The sequence below is a fragment of the Abramis brama genome (assembly GCF_963993115.1).
Source record: "Abramis brama genome assembly, chromosome: 17".
In the NCBI taxonomy this organism is placed as follows: domain Eukaryota; kingdom Metazoa; phylum Chordata; class Actinopteri; order Cypriniformes; family Leuciscidae; genus Abramis; species Abramis brama.
Genome location: NC_139979.1, coordinates 19,803,513 through 19,825,575, shown reverse-complemented (window position 1 = coordinate 19,825,575; position 22,063 = coordinate 19,803,513). Strand labels below are relative to the sequence as shown.

At 37.7% G+C, this 22,063-nt stretch overlaps 2 protein-coding genes across 6 annotated transcripts; both read right to left on the bottom strand.

The window, feature by feature from the left end:
- Positions 1-613: 613 nt before the first annotated feature.
- On the bottom strand, positions 614-9,574 carry gnb3a (guanine nucleotide binding protein (G protein), beta polypeptide 3a). Of its 4 annotated transcripts, none has more exons than XM_084089959.1 (9): positions 9,326-9,574; positions 7,444-7,570; positions 7,157-7,302; positions 6,761-6,824; positions 5,261-5,423; positions 5,041-5,107; positions 4,709-4,910; positions 1,507-1,723; positions 614-1,396 (listed from the first exon to the last, which is right to left on the bottom strand). In XM_084089959.1, the coding sequence occupies exons 2-9, from the start codon at positions 7,498-7,500 to the stop codon at positions 1,290-1,292; spliced, it is 1,023 nt and encodes a 340-aa protein (XP_083946085.1). In that variant the 5' UTR covers positions 7,501-7,570; positions 9,326-9,574; the 3' UTR covers positions 614-1,289. The 4 variants fall into 4 exon arrangements, with proteins under 4 accessions (XP_083946085.1, XP_083946083.1, XP_083946084.1 ...); XM_084089957.1 differs by having other exon boundaries at positions 7,444-7,583; positions 9,326-9,448; XM_084089958.1 differs by lacking the exon at positions 9,326-9,574 and adding an exon at positions 8,249-8,539 and having other exon boundaries at positions 7,444-7,583.
- p3h3 (prolyl 3-hydroxylase 3) lies at positions 9,452-21,935 on the bottom strand. 2 transcript variants are annotated; one of them, XM_084089955.1, is made up of 17 exons: positions 21,615-21,935; positions 21,222-21,406; positions 20,926-21,084; positions 20,177-20,363; positions 19,839-19,970; positions 16,633-16,775; positions 16,375-16,464; positions 16,206-16,258; positions 16,044-16,123; positions 15,802-15,929; positions 15,605-15,700; positions 15,352-15,502; positions 15,102-15,219; positions 14,522-14,597; positions 13,917-14,057; positions 13,667-13,830; positions 9,452-9,574 (listed from the first exon to the last, which is right to left on the bottom strand). In XM_084089955.1, exons 1-17 carry the CDS (start codon positions 21,901-21,903, stop codon positions 9,523-9,525), a joined length of 2,244 nt encoding a protein of 747 aa, XP_083946081.1. In that variant the 5' UTR covers positions 21,904-21,935; the 3' UTR covers positions 9,452-9,522. The 2 variants fall into 2 exon arrangements, with proteins under 2 accessions (XP_083946081.1, XP_083946082.1); XM_084089956.1 differs by lacking the exon at positions 9,452-9,574 and having other exon boundaries at positions 13,443-13,830.
- Positions 21,936-22,063: the final 128 nt, after the last annotated feature.

The following is a 22,063-nucleotide window of genomic DNA, read 5'->3' as shown; positions in this document are numbered from 1 at the left end:
ATAATTACAGTAAAACAATAATACTATGAAGTATTATTACAATTTAAAAATATATACTTTAAAATTATAGTTTATTGCTGTAATGGCAAAGCTGAATTTTCAGCATCAATACTTCAGTCTTCAGTGTCACATGATCCTTCAGAAATTATTGTAGTGTTCAAGAAAATGCTGCTTAATATTCTTGTGGAAACTGTGATGCATGTTTTTATAGGATTCTTTGAATCAAAAGTTCAAAAGAACTTCTTATTTGAAATAGAAATCTTTCACACTTTTTTTTTTTTTTTTTACTTTTGATCAATTAAAAGTATTAATTTCCTCATATTATAGTATATTATATACACAATTTTTGTTTTCAATTCCATCAGATATGTATGGAAGCTTGTTTCTGCCACAGAATAAAACATTTTAAAAGATAAAAATACTTTTTTCCTCAGAATTGTAAGTCTATCTCACAATTCTGACTCTATAACACGCAATTGCGACTTTATATCACACAATTCTGAGATAAAAAGAATTGTGAGATGTAAACTCGCAATTACCTTTTTTATTCTGTGGTGGAAACAAGCTTCCATAGATATTAAATAAAATTGTATAGGGAAAAAAATGAGTCAAGTTTGTCAGTAGTTTTTATTTTATTGGCCTGAATAAGCAGAAAAAGACATGACACTATCAGTGAAAATCACAATCAAAAAAAAAAATCTAACACTAAACTTGAAAGAAGTTTCAATCAGACAATCTCACTAAAACTCATTTAATCTATCTATAGTTTGTAAACCACATTTTATAAAAGTGAAAATTCTGTGTAGACTGAAATTGTATACTCGATCTTGCGCAACTATTTTGGCAACCTCTGTCATGTAGGTTTGATAGCACAGGATGCATTTAGATATCAGTAAGCTTGATTCAACTAGTGTTGAAGACTTATTTCATATGCTATATTGATAATATGCTGTAACACACCCTTGTGTTAATGACCCTATCCAAAAATTACCTCAAAAATCACCAAATAGGTCATGGCTTGGTAAATGTCCACTTTTGCAGTTAGCAGTCCCTGAAAAACTGTTTTCTGTTATTGCATGGTTTCTTTGACAAGACTATTCTACAGATCAAGTCCGTCTCTAAATGAGGTTTTCTTATTCACAATCTTTCTCGTTCTGACGGCACAACAAACACATCTCTTTCCCTCCCTACTTATACAACTATATCCCATAGTCCTGTTTCAATTGTCCCCTTTACATTTTACCCTGTCTTTGACATATTCTGATTTTGCCTCTCTTTGAGACAGCGTTTTAGTTCCAGATCTTCAGAAAGCTATCCCATGATCCTGTGCAGCAGGCCATCCCATCAGGTGTCACGCCGATACAGCTCACTCTGTTGTCATGACCAGACAACACTCCTGTAAAAGACAAACACTTTTTTTATTACAGATATTTTTGCATCTGATATATATATTTATCGTTCTCCTGAAGTTCACATCCATCTTTGTATCTCTTTCCAGTGACTCACCCACTCTCTCCGCCTTAAGCATGTCCCAGATGTTGCAGTTGAAGTCGTCGTACCCAGCGAGGAGGAGTCTTCCAGAGAGAGAGGGAGCGAGGGATGTCACTCCACACATGATGCTGGAGTCCTGGAACGTGATGAGCTCCTGGTCTGAACGCAGGTCGTACAGCTTGCAGGAAGCATCGTCTGAACCTGTGATCACTGCATTGCCGTTGGGGAAAAACTGAAAAGTGACAGAGAGAAAAATGTATGTATAATATATTGCAAATTTCGCTGCCACTATGCTAGGACGTGCTATGTGGTGGCTGTAAGGAGTTTTGAGAGGTTTTTAGTGTGTTGCTATGCAGTTGCTAGGTGATTTCTAAGTTGTTCCAGGTCAAAAGATCCCACCCCAATGGCTGCATCCGAAATCGCATACTTACCTACTATATAGTTGGCTAAAAAGAAGTACGTTTGAATTCACAGTACTCATAAAAGTGTAGGCAGAAAGTACCCGGATGACACTTTACTATCCCATGAGGCCACGGGAAAGGATTTGTGAATGGCGGTGAAGCGATGTAACCAGAGCCGCCTTAACCTAATGTTAGGCCCCGGGGCTGAGAGGTTTTGTAGGCCCCCCATCCCCTCGATTTATAGAGTCTCATTTTAAAAAAGTGTAATATCTAGGTAATCTACATCACATAATGCATTAGTTTCTTTCGAGACCTACAACAGTGAGTTTTTTTTTATATTGTTTTCAATTTTAATATTGTTATTAACATATCACTGAGCAAATAAACACAAGAAACTTTATTTAACAACCACACACAGCAACTAAATTTAAACTTTATGCAAATGAGAAGCGATTTTCGCGAGCGACAACCAATAGGAAAGAAGCCTTAAGTGGAGATCAGCTCCCGTCACCGTCTCGAGTGCAGGAGAGACAGAAGAGTTCGAGGGCGATTTCACTGTTTTATATGATTTGACAGTAACTAACCACAAACATGGATATAATAAAATGATGCATGGAAAAGAAACTGTCGACAGTCAGTGAGTTTATTCTGGATTTAGTGCGTAAATCATTTTGTTTACAAATGAGAAGCTTTGCAGTTGTTATATAGCCTACATGTTAAAGATTTTATTTTGGATGTGTTCATTGTGATTATATTGGCTGGGTTTATAAAAGTTTATAAAATTGAAAGGATCATTGCTTGGTGCATTTGGAAACAAAGCTTGTCTATTTCTAAATGTAATCGCGTGCATCGCTGATGATTATAGGCTACTGTGTGTTGAAAAAAACGTCGATTAAACACACTCGCAACAGACACCCCAAAGCGGAGACGTTAGTGGCACTGAGCGGACACGAACCGCAACGCCTCATTCGCGCCGCGGGACCTCTAGACGCGCGTAAACGCGTCTTTGCATAGACTTAACATTGAAATCACTCGCGCCAGACGCTCTTTTCGCGTTTGGTGTGAACGCACCATAACAATAACATTAGAGCGACAGCACTACCAACGTCCACAAGCGACTAGCGACATACAACGACAAAATCTGACAAGTTAAAACAATATGACCTTTTCAGCTCATCATAAACCTGAACATGGGAGGCCCCTGAACTTGGGAGGCCCCTGGGCTTCAGCCCAGGTAAGCCCGTGCATTAAGGCGGCCTTGGATGTAACTGACGCTGGGAGGTCATGTGATAAGGGCAGCATTGCGAATGTAGTACGTCCAGATTACATTCATACTACACACACTCCGTTTTTCTGGTCAACTAAAACCAGAAAACTTTTCATACATTTTGGCCGTTCATTTACTCAAAAGCGGCATTCTCTGAAAACTCAAGCTTTTGAAAACGGGTTTCAAAGTGCACGTTTTTGAAAACTATATTGTTATGGTCTCTGTGTAAACAAAAAAAAAAAAGCGAATTTGTGAAAACAGTGACGCCATGAGCATGCATTTTACATGTTCAGTCTCTAGGCGCATAGTTTTTCTTTACATATCGCCAACTACTGGCCTGGCAGCATAATACAGTGTTTTTAAGCGTTTTCACAGATCTGTGTGAACGGGGATCATTTTGACAATGTTGCCGTCTGTATGCGAAAAATTTATTGTACATCATTGAACCCTGAAGCATCTAATTTATATAAAACGCAAGCTTTTGAAAACGGGATTCAAAGTGCAAGGTTTTGAAAACGATCCCTTTACTGTCTCCGTGTAAACGTCATGCGCATGCATATTACGTTCACGCATGCAAATTATGTGTTCACGGGGCTTTTCTTGACAAAGTGACATCGCCAACTACTGGCCTGGCATGCATAATACGCCTTTTTAGCAAATCCATGTGAGCGGGGATCGTTTTGACAACGTTGTCATCTGGTTTTAGCACATCATTGTCGTGTAAACATACCCTAAGATCTTTAGGAGCACTTGATAATTACAGGTGTGTTGGATTTTGGGGATTTTTGCTCATTGTATTAATGAAGCAAAAGCATCTCTCCAACAAACTGCAGAGTTTAATGAATCATTCATGTTTATAGTACCAAGGGTACCAAATAATTTTCATATCAACATTAAATACATTGGTTTAGGGCAGTCGTTCTCAACCAGGGGGCCTCAAGATGACTTAAACGGTTTAAAATAAGACAAAACAAGCATTAAATTAAGCTTAAACAACTAAACAAAGATATTTTTTATTATAATTCACCCCCTCAAAGACTGTCTTTGTAGAACCAGCTGGACTCTCACTGTCTTTGAAAACCTGTTTATATGAAATAATCTATCTCTAGACCTGAAAAGTCATGTAAATTAATAAAATAGAACTAAAACTATGAAAAATGTTTTCGCTGAGTGAAATAAAGCTGAAATCAAATAAAATATATACATTTTAAATATTAGTGAAAAAAAAACTAAAACTGAAATCATTTAAAATGAATAAATATGAAACAAAAATAAAATGACAAAAATTGTAACAAAAATTGAAATAAATTAAAATATATATCAAAATAAAAGTTAACAATTGTAATAAATACTATAATATTATATATAATACTAAATGGGGATTTTTATTATGTGTATACATTTTTCTAGATATCAAACTAAAATATTTTAGTGGTGGAAACTGTTAGTAAACGACTTATCCAGTAAATTGGATAAGTAATATAAAAAATATACAAGGCATTTATTATCCAGTCGACAATGGGGAGCCTTGGAGTCAAAAAGGTCTTACCCCAATGGCGTTGATGTCACTCTCATGGCCTCCAAAGGTCTGTCTACACTGGCCGTCACGGATGTCCCACAGTTTGGCTGTGAAGTCACAAGCTCCTGAGATGAAAGTGTTGAAGTCAGGAGCAACACCCAGAGACATACAGTCTCCCAAATGTCCAGCGAAGACCGTCTTCTCTGTTCCTGTCTCAATGTCCCACAGAAGACTGGAGAAAGGTCAGAGGTCATGTTATTTAAGAAAGTAAGATGTGCTGATCTGAATAAATACATCATTTGTAGCAACATTTTTCTTTGCTCTTTTAGTTTATAGCTCTTAGAAGTCTAAAGTGAATGTACCAGGTACAGTCTCCAGAGCTGGTGATGATCTCACTGTCACTCAGGAAGCGGCAGCAGGACAGGTAACCTGATCAACAAAAAATCATATACATTAAAAAAACAGACACTTCAAGACACAGCTAGCTGATGTAAAGCATATCATGGGCTAGATATTGCTCGTGTGGATTGCTAACTGGTTCTTAAATCGGTCTGCATGAGAAGTATTGGACGTCATTCTCACCTGTGTGTGCTGCGAGCTCACGCATGACCTTCACGTTACCATCTTTAGCCTTCAGGTTATAGATGGAGCACATGTTGTCAAGTCCTCCACATGCCACCATGTTTCCTGAAGGTGCGTATGAACATGTCATCACCCATGAGGACTTCAGGGGGATTGCATGCACCTAGACCACAATCAGAGACAATAGTTTGTTAATATTCTACAGATTAAGGGTTTTTTGGCAAATGGTTAGATGTACATTGGGCCTCATTCATGAAACTTCAGAGTAATTTTCAATGATACTTATTTATCAATGTAATTTATTTTCATATTTGACTAATTTGTTAAGCCCTGATGCTAACATGGTGTTAAAAATTCAATAAACAAACTAACTAACTAATTGGTTAAAGGGCTAGTTCTCCTAGAAATTAAATTTTTGTCATAATTTACTCTCCCTCATGTCATTCCAAGCCTGTATGCATTTCTTTTTTTTTGCGAAACACACACACACACACACACACACACACACAAATATATATATATATATATATTATGAAGTATGTTGGTAACCAAACAGTTTTGATTTCCATTGTATTTTTTGTACATATAATGGAAGTCAATGGGAACCAAAACTGTATGGTTACCAACAGTCTTCAAAATATCTTCTTTTATGTTCCAGAGAACAAAGAAAGTCATAAAGGTTTGGAACGACGTAAAGGTGAGTAAATAATAACAGAATTAAAACTTGGCTGGACAATCCTTTTAACTAATTCATTTTGTTATATATTATTATGGCAAATAGTGTTATTATTATCAAAATGCAGTGTCATCAGTTAGCTTAAAAGAACACAAAATGCTATGAAATGTTTTTTCGTACAAACTATTTTGAAAATATGAACACTAATGAATCTGAAAATTTATATCAAAGGTTTTGTGAACAATTTACATAAAATTAATTCTACTCATGTTTCATGAATGAGGTCCAATATTTCTCAATGGCAACTTTCTCTCATTTGAGACTTTATTTTTCATTATAGCTATGATTGTCATGTAATTGCATAATTTTACCATACTTTCTCAAAAGTGTGCCTTTATCAACTGTGAGATTTAAAGTCACAATTGAAAGATACAAAGCGAGTCAATTGTGAGAAATAAAGTTGCAATAGCACTAAATAAAATCAGAATGAACCTTGGTTTATCATAAATATGTTGCATAAAGCAGCTTCCATTTTTTCAAAAAGAACTGAAAGCATCTCAGTCCTGCTTTCGTGCTTCGTGTCATTTAAATGCGTCTCCTCCCTCTTGCACACAAATGTGACCTCTGGCAGACACTGATTTTCTTAATAGCCTTCACCAGAAACGATTTGCATTTGAATGTACGTGACAGCAACTCCAAGTTAAAGCAACAGATTATGCAATTTATTACATCTGTAACAATTAGTAATGATAGGTTCAGTGATTTTTTGTAGTTAAGTTCTAATATCACACTGAGGAAAAATTAACTGAAAAACCTTTCAATACCTTATTGGTGCTGTAGCTGTCCCATACAATCAGTTTACCGTCTTGAGATGCACTGACACACAGCCTGAGAGAGAGAGAGAGAGAGATTCAATATTTTAGGGGACCACAACAGTGTTATTTTAGTAATATTTATATATTATTTATTAATATTTTGAATTAGCTTTTATTTTAGTTTTAGTAATTTTGCTATGTGCTTTTGTCATATTTTTATTTAGCATTCATTTCTTTTTTATAATAACGTATCATTAATTTCACTTATCTTTGCCTAATTAAAGCGCAAGTCTATTAAAAATGACATATCAGTATCATGTAAATATGTGTATACCGATATCCTTGTAGACTAGTACATGTGGTACAGCCTGTTTTGCTTTTATTTGCATATATTATTGTGTTTACTTTGAGTCTGTCCCCCAGTGCATGGCATAGATTTTGGCTAGATGTCCTCTCAATGTCTTCCTGGTCTTCAGCTGGACACGTCCCACAACAGCTGTCCCCGCCACATGATCCTGCAGCGTGAGGTCCTGCACTGCTTTACGGGCCGCCTATAGAGCCCAAAACATACAGATATTACAGCTGATCTATAACTGAGAATGAATCTGTGATGTTCTGTAAAGTTCTGTAAATGTTAGTGAAGTTATTTAGGAGGGTGTGTGGGGGGGGGGGGGGGGACTATTGACACTAACAGTGATGTCATCCTTCAGGCTCTCCGCCTCCTTTCGCAGTTGTTCCATTTCACCCATGGCAACGGTTGTCAGGCACGATCACCCACAGACACAGACAGGAAGTGAGGTCAGTAGATCCAAGAGAATGCTGGGGAAAACTCCTAAATGTGAATATACATTTAATTGTTACAGTAATCATGGCAGTGCAATTTATTTGACTGCTTGTGGGAAGAGCTTGTTGTTGTTGCTTTCACTGTGATATATCTGTGATATATCCTTCAACGGCTATTTGCAATTCAAACTCCCTTCGACCTGGTTTGCAAATCCTCACAAATAAGGATGCATGCAAAATTTCACTTGTACCACCACAAACATGCAAGGGCGTAATGAGTCAGAGTCAAGCACACTGACGTACACCTGCTCTCATGATATTACACACATAGATAGTTTAGTTCATAAATATATTATATATGTCTATAGTACATTCATTTTTGGTTAAGTCCAACTGCTCCCATGAAACAAAAGGGACTTTACTGTGTAACAATGATAAATTTGACTATTAACACATTACAACTGCTTTAATTTGCCCTCAGAAACAATAAAAAAAATTTTTTTTTGCTGAAAACACTTGAGATCTGAGATCCATGTTATATATTATTGACGAGGTTAAACTCTCTCAGTATTGTCATCTATTATAATTTTGTCCTTCATTTTGGATGGTTAATCCCAGTTCGCTTTTATAATTAGTGTGCAGTCAGTCATCTTAATGAAAATATATTTTGCGAGTCATAAAGCGTAACTCTTAAGTTTGAATATAATGTCTTACCTTACTAAAGATGATTAATGCAAGCTATTTCCTTTTGTTGGATTCTTTTTGTGAATCTTTGTGTATCTCCCGAGCTCTCATGACCAAATGACTTTTGCCTAAAATTTGTTTGAGAGGAGAAAGCGAGAGAACAAGGGGTGTGGATGGGAGAGAGGTGGGCCGGTGGGAGGGAGCTGTCCTGTAAAGGACATCAACAAATAGTCCCCGTTCTAGAACTAAAGGTGAACTTCATACCTATTTGACATCAGTGTGAATTAAACAGCTAGAAAATGTTATTACCAACAAGACTGTGAGCACCAAACGCCATAACCAGAAAGAGATAATGAGAGAGAGAGAGCGAGAGAAAGAGAGAGAGAGTTTAAATCCACACTGCTGAGATTTTAAGGGAGGCCTTTTGAATCAAATCTGCTCTCATCCGATTATTGACTGCTCTTTGCATCTGGATAAGAGCTACAGCAGAGATGGGGAGGGGGGTAGATGGATAGAAACAGAGAGAAGAGAGAAAGAAAAAACTAGGAATGGGTGTGAAAGTGTGGCCTAGCCGTCATTTGAATTATTACTTTGTTGAAAGAACAGTCTTCCATAATATTATTCAGTAGCTTACAAACTTTTCATGGTTAAAAAAGTCCTATACCTATTTATACAGAACCTAAAAAGTATTAATAATGTCTAGCTGATCATTTACATTCATTATATTATGATTAACTATTGGGGCATTGGAAATTATTTAATTTGTTTAAAACAATCTTTGTAATGTAGATAAATTATTATTCATGTTGTACCAATATCCTTTTTATTCAATAGCTTGCCTCTTCTGATATCGTAAAAAATATTTATACGGCTTAAAAATAACAGACCAACAAAAAAAAGTCAGTGTTTTTATGGATTTAAAGCATAAAACTGATTGACACTTATGTTACGGTTTGGTTCTGACCTGAAGTGGACATTTCTGAGTGGAATTCATTATCATAATCTTAACTTTGCCATAATCATAAGGTAAAACTAAAGCAATAGCAAACAAACCCAAAATATACCACTTGAATAAGTAAAAAAAAAAAAAAAAACTTGATCACTTACCAGTTCCTCTTGGATGTTTCTCCGCTCTATTTGTATTTCTTATACCTTTCCAGTTCTCTATCCGCTTGCCTTTTCTCGGGACAGTGTTCATTCAGGTTTTCTGCTTTACGCACCTTCTGATCCTTCTCTCTCTCTCTCTGTAAACTCTGTGGTGCTTTTGTGATGCCTAGATGAGGATTGGAGGGGATGAAGTGAGATCAGGGCTGAAAGGATAAAGCCTTGGATGGAGAGAGCGAGAGGGAGGGAAATCTGTTAGGAGAGGAGAGAACAGAGCAAAAGACAAGAGAACTAAATAGTGGAGAGAATCAGGTCATGGGGTCACATGACCAAAAAAAAAACAGGTGTGGAGGGCCAGGTGAGGGAACAGAGAGGACAATTTTACTTGTTTTCTTTTTCTATCTTTTTTTTTTTTAGAGAATGCATATCCATCCATTTCCCCTGTTTAGAAAATAGCAATGCCAATGCCGGCTAAGTTGGCTTTGAGATGAATAGTGCTCATATAAGGTTGAAAAACCCTACAGTGAAAAAAGTATGGAACAGATTTTTCCAGACCTGATCCTAAAGGCCTTGGTGATGCATCCGTAAACTCTGAACATAGATGTCCCAGAACACCAAAACTTTTTTAGATGAGGGTCATGGCTAAAGAAGCCTATTAGTCACGGATGAGCAGGCAGAACATCCACAACATTCTCACATGTCATTGTGATGCAAGGAAGCTGAAAACAGTAAATAATGGATTGGAGAGACATTTCTATGTATGGAATGATAGATGGTTTCAGATCACTGGGAGTTGGTGTTGCGTTAACCGTTTCAAAATGAGTGATATTTATACTTTGAGATGAGCGGAAGGCTACAGTATAATTAGGCACAAGGTACAATACGTTTTGTAAATGCTATTGTAACAAAACATAAAACACATTGTTTTGGGAACAGAAATGAGTGAGGATGAATTCTGTGGAGCAAAAGAGCTTAAAAGCCTGTGAACATTTAAGGCTTTGCTTAAATCAATTTTAGTGTCCTGATTTAGAACAGACAAACTATCATTATCATAAATATAACTCATCCTCCCCCACCTCACTGAGCCAGCCAAAACATCACAGCATGGTGGATAAAATCATCACCCGATTTACCAAGGAGGGGGGACAAAGCGACCCATGGGTGGAAAGGATTATATTCTATTAGGACAAAAGGGAATGGTTTACTTTCGCATGGATGAACATTGAGGAAAAGTTATGAGCAGCATTAGGTTCAGTGTCATGTAAAAAGCCCTTTGTTGTAATGTATAGTTATGTCGTGTGTATTCATATAGGGATAGTCTCTCTCTGTGTGTGTGTGTGTGTGTGCGTGTGTAGGTGGGTCAGGTTTTGCCTACATCATGGGGAGCAAATGTCTCCACATGGGTATTAGACCTTGAAAACAGCTAGATTGTGGAATCAGCCAAAATGTACACAAAGAAAACAGCTTATTAAACATGCAAAATAGTGTTTTAATGAAAAAACAAAAAAGTTTAGGGAGGTAAAGGGGAAAACATCACTAGCGCAATATAAAACAACAGAAGTTAATGGAAAGGCCCCACCATGAACAATGAAACTTTAGTTTTATGTTTGTAAATTAAATTTTTATTTTATATATATATATATATATATATATTTTTTTTTATTACTTAATTTTTTACAGGTTAGTTCCTGCCCTTGAATGTGATTGGTCCAGCAGCTTTCCAATCTCGGCAGAAGTAGGGCTACTAATGAATTCGGACTCAAGTGTTTTTCACATTTTTGTTTTGCGTACTCCACAGTATATCAGGCTGTGAATTTTAGTGGTTTTAGAATTTTAGAATTTTTCAGAACGGTTACTTACTAGTGTTGTCACGATACTGGAATTTCTAACTTCGAAACGATACCTTGAACAATATCGATATTCGATACCCACTGGGGAAAACTGCCATTTATACCACAATACAGATCATTTATCTCATAATTATTTTTATAATTTAGGTCATTTAAAGGCTTTATTTAAATCGTTGAACTAGATTTACAAAAAAAAAAGACAAGTAAACAGTCACAGTAATATCAACCGAAGCGAATGAGATGAGTGAGAGGAGACGGGTGTGTGTCAGAGAGCGAGAACGCACAGCTGTATCGATACTGCAGAAAAGGAGTATTGGAACCTATTCAGATAATTCAGTATTGTTGAATTACATTATTACTTACATAGTTACAACAGTATGTCTTTACAAATGTATCATTGAATCATTAATTTAACCAAATTATTGAACAACACTGACTTGTTTAGGAATGAAACATGACTACATTATGTTGCTCAGAGATGCGATTGATTCTGCTTTAGCTTTGTTGGGAAATATTTTCATTGGCAGCAAAAAAATGTATACAAAGTATCTGACAATGCTTTGTCTAATATGCAAGTTACTCTTGTTTATGTATTCATGATACCATTAATTTATTAGCGCATATTACTAGTCCAACTTAATTCAGAGAAAAAATGAATTTGTCTTTATAATCTTAGTCATAATCTGAAAATTTGCTGCCCCGCTTGGAATAACATTCCATGTTCTTGATGGCGTGTTTGGCGGATGTATCACTCCCTGGTCCTTCAACCATCAGTCTGCTGTGAGCTAGAGATGGCGAAGAGGTGCGCTAAAATCTATTTTTTTCTCATTCAGTATTCCGTTTCATTTGGAATTACGTCACAATACTAAAGTCGTTAACAACTTCCGATTCACATGGACTTTAACTGTTATAAAAACAACATTATCACACTCACAATGGTAAATCACAGCTCTTGCTTTTGTAATATTGCTTAAACAATGATTGTTGGAATGTAAATAGACATTGAAGTGGAATCTTACTATGTACAGTTTCACACTAAACTTTCTTAACACAGAAAAACACCACTATTTTACGTAGCCATTGTTGAGTGATTCTTGAAGCATCCGAGAGGACCCAGTCACTTGCCTGAAGCTGTGTGATTACATTGAGAAATCCAGGTTAAACAAAATGTCTCACTCTGGAAATACCTGGTTAAATGTATGAGAATGGAACATCAACGTTCCATTATCACTATTAATATCCATGCTCTTCAGCACTGGACAAAATCCTGCATAGCACCAACATGTTGTGTAATGTTATATGTTACCACGAGGGAGAAAGGGATTATTTATGAACGCATCTCAGTGATAGTAAAACGTCATATGGAAACAGGTCAGAAGGGTCTTAGTCATTTACCTAAGCGGTAACTTCATACATCTGCATTGCTCTTAAACTCTTAACTGTTTTCCAGGCCTAACGATCAGACACATAGGATCAGACACATAGGATCATATTAACACCTTTTGCACCATTAGCCATTCTGCCCTCTATTTTACAGCACAATGTAGATGTACAGAGGATCAATGGCCGTTGTAAGTATAGCAAGAGTCTGCTTGTTGGCGCATTAGAGGAGGTTCAGTGATATTAGGGTTTGGCTTTAATGGAAGGGCGTCATGTTGAAATGGGGAGTCGGGTATGAATGATTACATGATTTCTTGCCTGGATTATTATTCCATACTCTAAATGGGAGATTTGTAAGCTTCATAAACAAATGCACTCATTTATGAGGGATTATCTATAATCTCACTCTCCGTCTCTCTCCCACTCCCTCCCTCTTTTTCTCTCTCATTCGTTCCATCAGTGCTAATGTGCCACACCTCCCCTCCTCCCCCCACTCCACACACTTGTTTTAATGTACCATCGTCTAGATCTATTAAACACTTGAACCTTCTGTTTTTTTTCTCTCTTGGTTTTGATTCTGTGAAACAATAATAGATTAATGATAAATGTGCAGACAATCATTTTTTGTTTGCTGCGTTGATCGATATGACAGTGGTTTTGGATTTATATTGACACCTAGTGGTGTGGATGCAGTTTCACGCAAAAACCCCTATTAGCCGACCCGCGCCATGTAAAATAAATTAGAGTTTATGTGGTCTTGTGTGAACATAATATATTATTTAAAAAATACTATTCATTTTTGATAAGTAAAAGAAATTAGAGGAAAAAATGAGTATGTCTTTAATAATTAATAAATAATGATTATTAAGAATAATAAATTACTCCCTGAGTTACATAATTGCAGCATTTGCTGCTTCTTTATTCTTTGATATTTAAAAAACGAACCACAATCAAAACACAAGACATACTGAAACAAGGGCACGCTCACACACACACACACACGCACACACACACACACAGATGTAGAACAGGTCGACAGGGTGAATAAGCAGCATGGCATTTCATGTCCATGGATGTCTATTTTCTGATTGGCTCATTCATCTGTCATTCTTACAGTTCATCCCGTCTTCCTGTCACTCTGTCTCTCTCTTTGCTCCTCTCTTTTCCTTGGCTTCTCCCACTGCGGGCAGATTTCACGGCGCTCTCAGTATCACCCTTCTCCTCTTTTACTACACTCTGTCCATCAGCTGCCCATAAGGCTTCAGCTTCCTCACGTTCCTGAAATGAAGTCAAACATATAAATAAGTGCACATAACACCTTTCCTCTTTAATCATCTCTTGAAGTTCCCCTAACAGCCCCATACCATATCTCTGTGGAGCTTTTCAGTAGTGAACCAGAGTGCCAGTGCACATCGTCGACCCTCCGTCACTGCAGTAACACCGTGTGGATTGACAGGTCCTGATGTAAATCCAACAAGTCGCCCACAGCTTGGCTTAACCTTTGCCTGAAAGAGAAACAATAGATATAGAGAAAGTTTTAGGCAAAACATTGGGTCTCATTCATGTGTGAACACACAAATTTTGGCATGAAATCTGCATAGAAATGTTTTTTTTTTTTTGTGAGAAGTAATCCTGTGTATAACATGGACTGAAAAGGTGTATACAAGTAATCGACGCAATTATTAGTGAACGATACTCATTTTCCCTACAATGGTAGTCAATGGGCCCCGAGATTTGTTTGGTTACCAACATTCTTCTAAAAATATTCCTTTGTGTACAGCAGAACAAAGATATTCAAACAGGTTTGGAACAACTTGAGTGTGAGTAAAAAAAACAGAATTTTCATTTTTGGGTGAACTATCTCTTTAAGTCCTTATATATTGTTGTAGAGAATGCTTCTGAGAAATCTGTAAATATGGATCTGAATAAAAGAAAAATAAATGAGTGAATATTGGGAAATTAATCTTACAGTGACTGTTTTGGTGTCTCGATCAGTGAAGAAGAAATCACCTCCTTCAAAATCATCATTCAGGTAAACAACTGCACTGTAAAGGCAACAATACAAACAAATCACAGTATGTGCATAAAAGAAAAGTAAAGAAACAACAACAACTATTAAATATATTTTAGGCATTTTCATTATTTTCCAAATGTTTTCCTTTCTATCCAAATGAGACTCATTATAGAATATGCTGGATTCACAAAAGTCAGTGCTATTTACCTATTATAAGCAATGCTGCACAATTATTCCCAACACAAAGCTGGCAGTAAGGGACTTTTTTTTTTAAATGTACATTATACTGAACATTTCCAGCAGTACTTGTAGCCAATTGAAGTAGATGTGTGAAATTTTTACTAATTTTGTGTGTAAGAAGCTTGAATTTCTATTCTGAATTGTTAACCACAGACAGTCTTTCATCACCTGAATCTTAATCTTCTGAATTAATTTTCTAGTAAATTAATTTATGCTAATGAAGGAAGCTATCAAGAAAGCCTATTCGTTCTTAGTGAATTTCCTGTGTTTTGCCTACATCTACACATCTGTGCACCTGAGATCTCGATGCGTGAAAGCAGGAGCTTCTCTCCAGCACTGCCTGGTTTCTGGCTCCAGGATGCAGTTATCCACATGAACTGGGTGAGAAAGATCTGATCTCCCCTCTTGCTGTCCTTTGTACACAAAGTCATATATGCACTGAGCAAGACGTTAAAATAATAGACCTAATTTATAAAACGTGCGTACGCACAGATTTGTTTAAGTGTGAATAATTGTTCCTGTTAAAGCACTATAGAGTGTTGTACCTGGGATGGCGGAGCGGCACACCAAGTGTGTGTAAGCAAAGTAGAGAGGAGAGTGACTTCTGAAGTACGAGTCCATCAGAACTTTTACGGTCTCCCCGACCTCATGCAGCAGCCTGGCATCTGATTGGTTGACCTGCCCATCCTGGGCCAACTGGAAAACCGATATTTTCTAGTATTATCTAGGATATTTGATGTGAGAATGTCTATAATTTTATGAATCATTCTAGTATGTCATGAGTGAGTAATATTTCACCTTTAGTGCTCTGAGAACAGTCAAACCCTCAAACTTCTCATGCGGCGTGTGAGGAGAGCGTCGCCCCCGGTAGCCATCACCCACTGATGCGGCAACCTATTATCCACACATGCAGAATGTGAGGTGAGACTCTTTCAGCTGCTCTCTGCGACAGTAGTTCACATGGCAGATTTTTAAATGATTATTTAAAAGCTCACGGCAGCCAGCTGCAGCACACGATCACATTCAGATTGGGATAAAACTCCATCCAGCACCACACGGTTGGTCCCGTTCAGCCCCTGATCATCCATCGTGATTGTTACGCCAACCACAGGAACAGGACCACCTGAGTCAAATTTTATATACGTTGTTAATTCAGTTCAATAATTATATTACATTACATATTATAAATATTACAAAATGATGGAAGGAACATGGTGGACAGAAACAGTGCTTGTACCTGCATAAAATCCGCTTTCATCCACTTCTTCCACTTTCTGGCCCTGCTTCAGTTTCTCATGAAGCTGCTCTTTCTCTGCTCTGAGAAGAAGAAAAGTTTGAAGCTGCCAGGAAATTAATCTCACCATTTCCTTTTTGTTGTTTTTCTATTTCCCTGTCTCACCTCCAGGTTTCTCGCAGAGCTTCGGGCACAATGTCCTCGGGTGTCCACAGATCCTGATGAGGACAGAGAGTGAGTGAGACTGAGGCCTTTTTTGGCTAGTTTCAGAAAGGGGAACATAAGGTGAGAGGTGAAAGACAAAAAACTCCAGCAACAGAAATGAGGCATATACCGGGTCACTGAATTTAAAGTCCAAGTTTGCCATCCCAAAGTACAGCAGTCTCTTCTCTTGCAAAGCTCTGCTGACATACTTGGCAATTTCCTTTGAGAAAAAAAAAAAAGATAAAATAGCTATTTTAAAGTCTGTATTGATTTTGCTCATTGACTCATCCATTCATCAAACAGACACACCCATCTATAAATGCAAACATTATTCTTTCTACCCCATCTCCCATGTGTCATAGTTACTCCAGCAGTCCATTCATCATACCTGCATAGGGCCTGTTTCCTGAGCCTCCGTGTCGCCCTCTAGAGTCTGAGAGTAGAGCTCCAGGTTACTAAGGGAATCTGAATCTGTGGGGTAAAAGAGCAACAAGGAGCGCAGGGTCTCCACCGCCCCCTTCAGGTCACCAGCTGCGGGACCCCAAAGAGTGGTATTAAAGACTGGTATTACATTTTCAAACAGAATAGTACTAAGATTTTTTTTTTTATAACTGTGATCAGAGCTTGAGAACAATCAACACCACCAATTCACCAGTGTTGTTTGTGTTAACTAAAACTATTAAAAATAGATTTGGTTAATTGAAATAAATCTGAAATAAAACATAGATATTAGATGAAAAACTTTAGAAATGTTGACTTATAACTAACCAAAATAAAATAAGTTCGAAGTACTAAAATTACTAAAACTGAAATAAAAGTAAATTAGAGCTAAATATTATATAAAAAAAATGGCAAAAGCACATAACAAAATTATTTAAAACTAAAAATTAAAACATAAAAATAAAGGCTAATTAAAAATATTATTAAATACTATAATAGTATATGAATAATACTAAAATAACACTGCTATTTACACCCACATTGCAACATAAAAAAATGTAGGCTATGCCTATGCATGACATTGACAGAAATTAGAAATAAGTAAAGAAAGATAAAGGAAAGATAAAAAAGGAAAGATAATAAGACAAGGAAAGATAAAAATAACAATAAATACAATTAAAATATAAAAAATATATATATTTGTAGTATTACAAAATTGAGTCATGTCACAAGAGGGAACCACTGTGTTAATGTATTACAATGGTGTCCATACATTAATATTTACTTTATTCAACCAAGTGCAATAGAGTGCAAAAGTGCCACTTTTTCAGCGCTGGTTCCGGAAGTATTTTTTTTCCATTCGTTTCTCCCATAGGGATTTAGTTAAAGACTTAGTTAAAGTGTTTTAAGCTATGAACCAAGCCAAGCAGCTACAAGGTGAATCACAACATTACAAAAGTTGATTTGAAGCAAAAAAAGTATTGAGGGAAAGAACTACAATCCCATGAAGCATTGCAAAAAGCATAATCAAATTAAAAATGATGGAGAAATATAAAATTACTCATTTAAAAATGTTGATTTCATATATCAAATATTTTAAGTATTTTGAGACCATAGGGAGACATTTGTGGCATGGGAGTGGGTGGAGCTAGCAAGTTTTTTTTTTGCTCAGATTGGTGGAATTTTCTGTACAGCATCATGGGTAATGTAGTTTTTCACTATGAATTCTGCTGTCACACACGATTATTTTAAAACTAAGTTGAAATAACGCAGGCTATCAGCTTCAACAGAAGCAAATACTATTGATTAACAACCTCATAGCTCACAGTGAGGCTGTCTTTAATAGTTTATAAGTTATCATTAAAAATCATGATTTACTTCTAGAACCGGACTGTTGCACTCTATTACTTTTTTGAAAAAGAAATAAACCAAAACACTGTTTAACTCCAAAAATAAACAGTGAAGAAAAGAGAAGAAAAAATTATAATAAATCATTTTTTCAATAATTTAAATAACAAAAACACTGGCATTTGTGAGTAAACACGGGCAGGAAATACAGTGAGGAAAATAAGTATTTGAACACCCTGCTATTTTGCAAGTTCTCCGACTTGGAAATCATGGAGGGGTCTGAAATTGTCATCGTAGGTGCATGTCCACTGTGATTTGTATGATACAGCTGCAAATAAGTATTTGAACACCTGTCTATCAGCTAGAATTCTGACCCTCAAAGACCTGTCAGTCTGCCTTTAAAATGTCCACCTCCACTCCATTTATTATCCTAAATTAGATGCACCTGTTTGAGGTCGTTAGCTGCATAAAGACACCTGTCCACCCCATACAATCAGTAAGAATCCAACTACTAACATGGCCAAGACAAAAGAGCTGTCCAAAGACACTAGAGACAAAATTGTACACCTCCACAAGGCTGGAAAGGGCTACGGGGAAATTGCCAAGCAGCTTGGTGAAAAAAGGTCCACTGTTGGAGCAATCATTAGAAAATGGAAGAAGCTAAACATGACTGTCAATCTCCCTTGGACTGGGGCTCCATGCAAGATCTCATCTCGTGGGGTCTCAATGATCCTATGAAAGGTGAGAAATCAGCCCAGAACTACACGGGAGGAGCTGGTCAATGACCTGAAAAGAGCTGGGACCACCGTTTCCAAGGTTACTGTTGGTAATACACTAAGACGTCATGGTTTGAAATCATGCATGGCACGGAAGGTTCCCCTGCTTAAACCAGCACATGTCAAGGCCCGTCTTAAGTTTGCCAATGACCATTTGGATGATCCAGAGGAGTCATGGGAGAAAGTCATGTGGTCAGATGAGACCAAAATAGAACTTTTTGGTCATAATTCCACTAAACGTGTTTGGAGGAAGAAGAATGATGAGTACCATCCCAAGAACACCATCCCTACTGTGAAGCATGGGGGTGGTAGCATCATGCTTTGGGGGTGTTTTTCTGCACATGGGACAGGGCGACTGCACTGTATTAAGGAGAGGATGACCGGGGCCATGTATTGCGAGATTTTGGAGAACAACCTCCTTCCCTCAGTTAGAGCATTGAAGATGGGTCGAGGCTGGGTCTTCCAACATGACAATGACCCGAAGCACACAGCCAGGATAACCAAGGAGTGGCTCTGTAAGAAGCATATCAAGGTTCTGGCGTGGCCTAGCCAGTCTCCAGACCTAAACCCAATAGAGAATCTTTGGAGGGAGCTCAAACTCCGTGTTTCTCAGCGACAGCCCAGAAACCTGACTGATCTAGAGAAGATCTGTGTGGAGGAGTGGGCCAAAATCCCTCCTGCAGTGTGTGCAAACCTGGTGAAAAACTACAGGAAACGTTTGACCTCTGTAATTGCAAACAAAGGCTACTGTACCAAATATTAACATTGATTTTCTCAGGTGTTCAAATACTTATTTGCAGCTGTATCATACAAATAAATAGTTAAAAAATCATACATTGTGATTTCTGGATTTTTTTTTTTAGATTTTGTCTCTCACAGTGGACATGCACCTACGATGACAATTTCAGACCCCTCCATGATTTCCAAGTGGGAGAACTTGCAAAATAGCAGGGTGTTCAAATACTTATTTTCCTCACTGTATATCAGTGCTTGTGTATTAATAACATCTGACCTATAAATGACATCTGACCTTTAAACTGTGCAATATGTAGATGCTCGAGCTGTAAGGGCAGAAAGTCCTCCACAGCAGAAACCCTTCCAGGTCGTGTTGACACTAAGGTCACGCACATCTGTTTGCATGACAGCAAGGAGAGAGAGAGGTCTGAAGAGACAGAGAAAGACTGAGTTTACTCTACTGTCATATAATAAACAAAATATGCCATGATGGTGCAACATATTATTTAAAATATTCTTTGCAAGTGAGAGAGGAGTTACTAGTTTTACTTTCCCTTGAAATGATCAGATGTTAAACTACTAATAGTGGCTGCAATAACTTGATAGACTTTGTAAATAAACATCCTTTTTGACCTGCAGCTCTCTCGTAAACTCCCTGTGCAGTGTCTGGCTCCTCCGGAAAGACTCGTGGCGCCATCACACACTGAACTCTGCACTCTTCCGTCTGCTTGAGCGTCTCATTCACACACTCCTTCCACTTCTTCACTGCCTTCACCCAATCAGACGAGCTCTCAGCCAGAACGGCTGCATCATACATCTCCTAAAAAATGATAAACAATGTGAAAAAAGATGGTAGAGAAACAGCGAATGTGGTTAATTTCATAACTTTTATCATTTTGTTTTAGGATTAGGAGAGAGAAAATGAGACGAGTGAGGACAGTGAGGTGCAGAAGTATGTAATTTAAAAGAAGTCATCCACATATCCAGCAATTAAGACAAAAGACCGCCTGGTCAATGTGGGAAGAAACTGCCAAAATAACAGCCTGCACAACACACTAGAAAAACAAAATAACTATTATAACTCACAACACTACTAACAGTCATGCGAGCTGCTCAGATGCAATGCAATTTAAAAAAATTGATTAATTTAGTGGTGGTGACATTGGTGGTGTTATATTAGTTTGTTTATCATCATCAAGATTTAGTTAGGTCCTCATACACAGTTTTCCAAAATCAACATACATAATGTATATTAACTGGAAAAGGTGTAGGCTGAAGCCTTAGCTTATTTTACCTACTCCTTATTGCTGCTAAATTTAATCTATACATAGTTTTAGTTAACAATAAGAACCCTGACTGCTTTTCTCTTCTGCTGAACTCACCCAGTGTTGCTCCTGCTCTCTCTCTCTGTCCTGGAAGGATTCATCTTTCACTCCTATCATCCTCCTGTACTTCTCAATGTTGTTCCTCATCTCCAGGTGACTCGGATTGGCCACAAAGAACGTGTGAGCGGCTGAAGCTGCTTTGTCCATTTTATCCAACTGTACAGAGGGGGAAGAAAGCTTAAACTTACAAAACAAACGGCAGTGTTACTCAGACCTTTCCAGGTGTTGTGATTAACATATCTTATTATTATTGGCCTGATTTCATATATAATCATTATGATTACTGATTTTACCTTATAGTAGGTGACTTGCAGGTAGTTGTAAGGGTTTCGTGTTCCAAATTCATACTCAATGTCTGAAGATACTGGGAGCAGGGCAGCAGGAGAAGCACTTCTACCCATGCAGAACCTCACACACTCGGCCCGCACCTGGATCCAGTCTAGCACCCCCAGGTCCCAGAGACTACCATCCGCTGTGTCTACACACATTAACATGCAGTCAACAGGACAAGTCATGGAAAACTCCAGTCTCCAGTTTTCAGGGCATGTTTTGTACTGCTGCATTAGTTGGACTGAGTTTCAAGCACTGTAATTGAATGAGTTACTCCAGGTCATTGAAACACTCACACAATATGATGGAGATACGCCGAACACATTTGTCAATCTGTACAAAAAGTTAACAGTTACCTAGTTTGGAGACTTTGTCATCTTCTCCTGTTAAACACTCGTCGTGACATTTTCGTCTGGTCCGCAGGAGCATGTCTCGCGTGGAAATGGATTTCTCCAGAAACTCCGCCGCGCGCTCCCAGTCCTCCCTAAAATACGCCCGAACCCCGCGGTAATAGAGCTCATCGTAAGGGGTTAAAAGTCCGGATGATCTCTCTGAAGATAGTCCACTGCCTGCAGTTATAGATACATAGTTGAGAATAAAGAGGAACGCCACGTATACAGGGCTTGTGTTTGAGTGTAGCGCCATAATGCTGGGACTGTAGCTGGGATGAAGGGAGGGAGGAGGTCCCACAGAGGAATGAGGGGAATACGTGACTGCCGGCAAGAAATATAGACAGCACGAGAGAGGAAACTGTGTGTGTCTGTGTGAGGACACATTTGCTTATAAAATTTAGTAAATATTGATG